We start from the raw sequence: 2,500 nt of genomic DNA, 5'->3' as shown, positions 1-2,500 counted from the left end.
GAGAGAGAGAGAGAGAGAGAGAGAGAGAGAGAGAATAAGAAAGGAACAGCAGCATACTATTCGCTCTTTCCCTCTGCATGCCAATATCTCGTGCCTTGCCGCGCCGCTCTCTTAATTAGTACAGGTTGGGGGAGGGAGGGGGAGGTGTACGTGTTCTTCTCCTCCTCCTCCTCCTCCTCTTATTCTGTTTTTCCTATTCGTTATCAGTCTCCCCTCTTCTGCTATCTTGTCTTTCTCGTTTTCATAGTTTTATATTTTACAATACTTCTAGTTTTCCTCCTCTTCCTCTTTTTCCTCTTCCTATTAGTAATGCAGGGAGACTAGTAAAGACTTCAATGTTACTGTTTCTCTTCCTTTTTATTCCTATTTCTTCTCCTCCTCCTCCTTACTGTTATTCCTCCTATTTATAACTGATCATCTTGTTCGTTTTCACCTTCACTATTGAACACTCCTATTTTCTCCCCATCCCTTTCTTCCTCGTTTCCTCCTCGCCATTACCTCACCGTCACTCATCCTGCTCCTTCTCCCTCCACAGTCTCGGCTACGCTCTGCTGGTGGCCGTGGGGCTGTCAAGAGCAGGCAGGTTAAGGGCGCCCTGCCTCCTCCTCCTGCTGGCGGTGTTCTCCTGTAGGACCCTTCAACGTAACAGGGATTGGGAGTCACGAGAGACGCTCTTCCTGTGAGTATTAGAACTGGGGAGGATTAGAGGCTCTGAGGGAAAAGTGAGAGAGAGAGAGAGAGAGAGAGAGAGAGAGAGAGAGAGAGAGAGAGAGCCGTATTCAGAAACGCTTTGCTCTCTCACCACGAGTATTTCCAAAGGCCGCAGAGATGAATAACCGCTTTCTCAAGCTGTTTCTCTTACTGGTAATGTAAAAATTTCATCAGTTTATCCCGAGAATAAAAAAAAAAAAAAAAACGTAAAAAACCCATGTAACTTAAACTAGACTAGAGCCTTGTGGAGGTATTGGAGGCGCGACGCAGCAACGTTTCACAATACGATCCATATTTCCACAAAAGACAGAAAAGAAAGAACAGAGAAATTCGAGGAATCTGTGTTTGTTTACGAAGAGAAGAAAAAGAATGGATTATTGTGTTTTAAGTAATTGATCACAAGAAGGAGGCACAGCAGAGCATGTATTGGCGTGTCCTTTGTGAGGCGCCGCGGGGTTGATGAGCGACTTTGTCAGTGGGGCGGCCAGGAGTATTCTTAAGATACCTGGCGTGTGAAGAAGCGAAGGTTACGCGTTATCTATTCCGTTTTAGAGAGAGAGAGAGAGAGAGAGAGAGAGAGAGAGAGAGAGAGAGAGAGAGAGAGAGAGAGAGAGAGAGAGAGAGGGGGGAGTTTTATCTTTTTAATAGACTAATGTATTAATGATATTCCCTATTAATATTTTTAATCCATTTCCCTTCTTCCCTCCTTGCTCCTATCACTTATTTCTCCATTCCCTCTTTTTTCTATTCTTCCTTCTTTATTTCTCTATTCTTTATCCTTTTCCTTTCTAAACTTCTTTCTCCTTTTCCTGTCATACTTTCCGTTCTTATTGTCCTCCACTTTACTTTACCTCCTCCTCATGTTTTTCTTCCTTTCTCCTCCTCCTCCTCCTCCTCCTCCTCCAGGGCGGGGCTGAGGACGCTGCCACACAACGCCAAGATGCACTATAACTTTGCAAACCTGCAGAAGGATTTGGGCAACACACACCTGGCGATGGAACATTACCAGGAGGCCATCAGGTGAGTGTGTGTGTGTGTGTGTGTGTGTGTGTGTGTGTGTGTGTGTGTGTGTGTGTGTGTTTGTGTGTTTTGTTACTGTATTGTCTTTTTTTTATAGTTTGTCATTCTCTCTCTCTCTCTCTCTCTCTCTCTCTCTCTCTCTCTCTCTCTCTCTCTCTCTCTCTCTCTCTCTCTCTCTCTCTCTCTCTCTCTCTCTCTCTCTCTCGACAAAGTGCACTCGTTTCTCCTCCTTCGTCATGTATATTGTCACATCTTTTTCTTTATTCCCCCTCTCTCCGTCCATCGTCCGTTCACCACCACAACCACCACAACCACCACCACCACCATGCACCAAACACCAATACACCACCCGGCATGACTACTACCGCCACTTCAACCACCGCACACCAACACCAGCAGCAAAAGCACACAACAACACCGCCACAACTGCCGCTTTCCAACATCCCCTCCCCTCCACCACCGCCACCACCAGCACCACAATATCAGCTGGTGGTACACACAATAACACAACACATGCACTATCCCGCGACTCGCTCTGAGGTTGGGAGAGACGGGAGAGGGAAGGGAATGAACGGGAGGTAGACAAGGAGGAGAGGGAAGGGAGTTGGGTGGGAGGAATAGGGGGAAGGGGGGTTAGATTCACCAATTACCTGTATGACTCATCTCTATGCACACCTGCCTCGCCTTGGGAAGCAGGAATACCAATGGTGTCTGATTATACGTCTCTTCCTGTCCCTCCTTCCCTCTCTCTCCCTCTGCTAACCTCGCC

The 2,500-nt window shown here is 46.9% G+C and overlaps 1 protein-coding gene across 1 annotated transcript in view; it reads left to right on the top strand.

Annotated features, from left to right (window-relative positions):
* The window catches only part of LOC135112517 (protein O-mannosyl-transferase TMTC1-like), a 205,578-nt gene that overhangs the window by 164,714 nt on the left and 38,364 nt on the right, over positions 1-2,500 (top strand). The window contains exons 10-11 of the mRNA XM_064026932.1: positions 536-679; positions 1,618-1,731. Of these exons, the coding sequence (XP_063883002.1) occupies positions 536-679; positions 1,618-1,731 (258 nt within the window). The remainder of the gene's footprint in view (positions 1-535; positions 680-1,617; positions 1,732-2,500) is intronic.

The sequence above is a fragment of the Scylla paramamosain genome, chromosome 24, assembly GCF_035594125.1.
Source record: "Scylla paramamosain isolate STU-SP2022 chromosome 24, ASM3559412v1, whole genome shotgun sequence".
Taxonomy (NCBI): Eukaryota; Metazoa; Arthropoda; class Malacostraca; order Decapoda; family Portunidae; genus Scylla; species Scylla paramamosain.
Note: the sequence above shows the minus strand (reverse complement) of the source record. Positions and strands in the feature narration are given on the sequence as shown.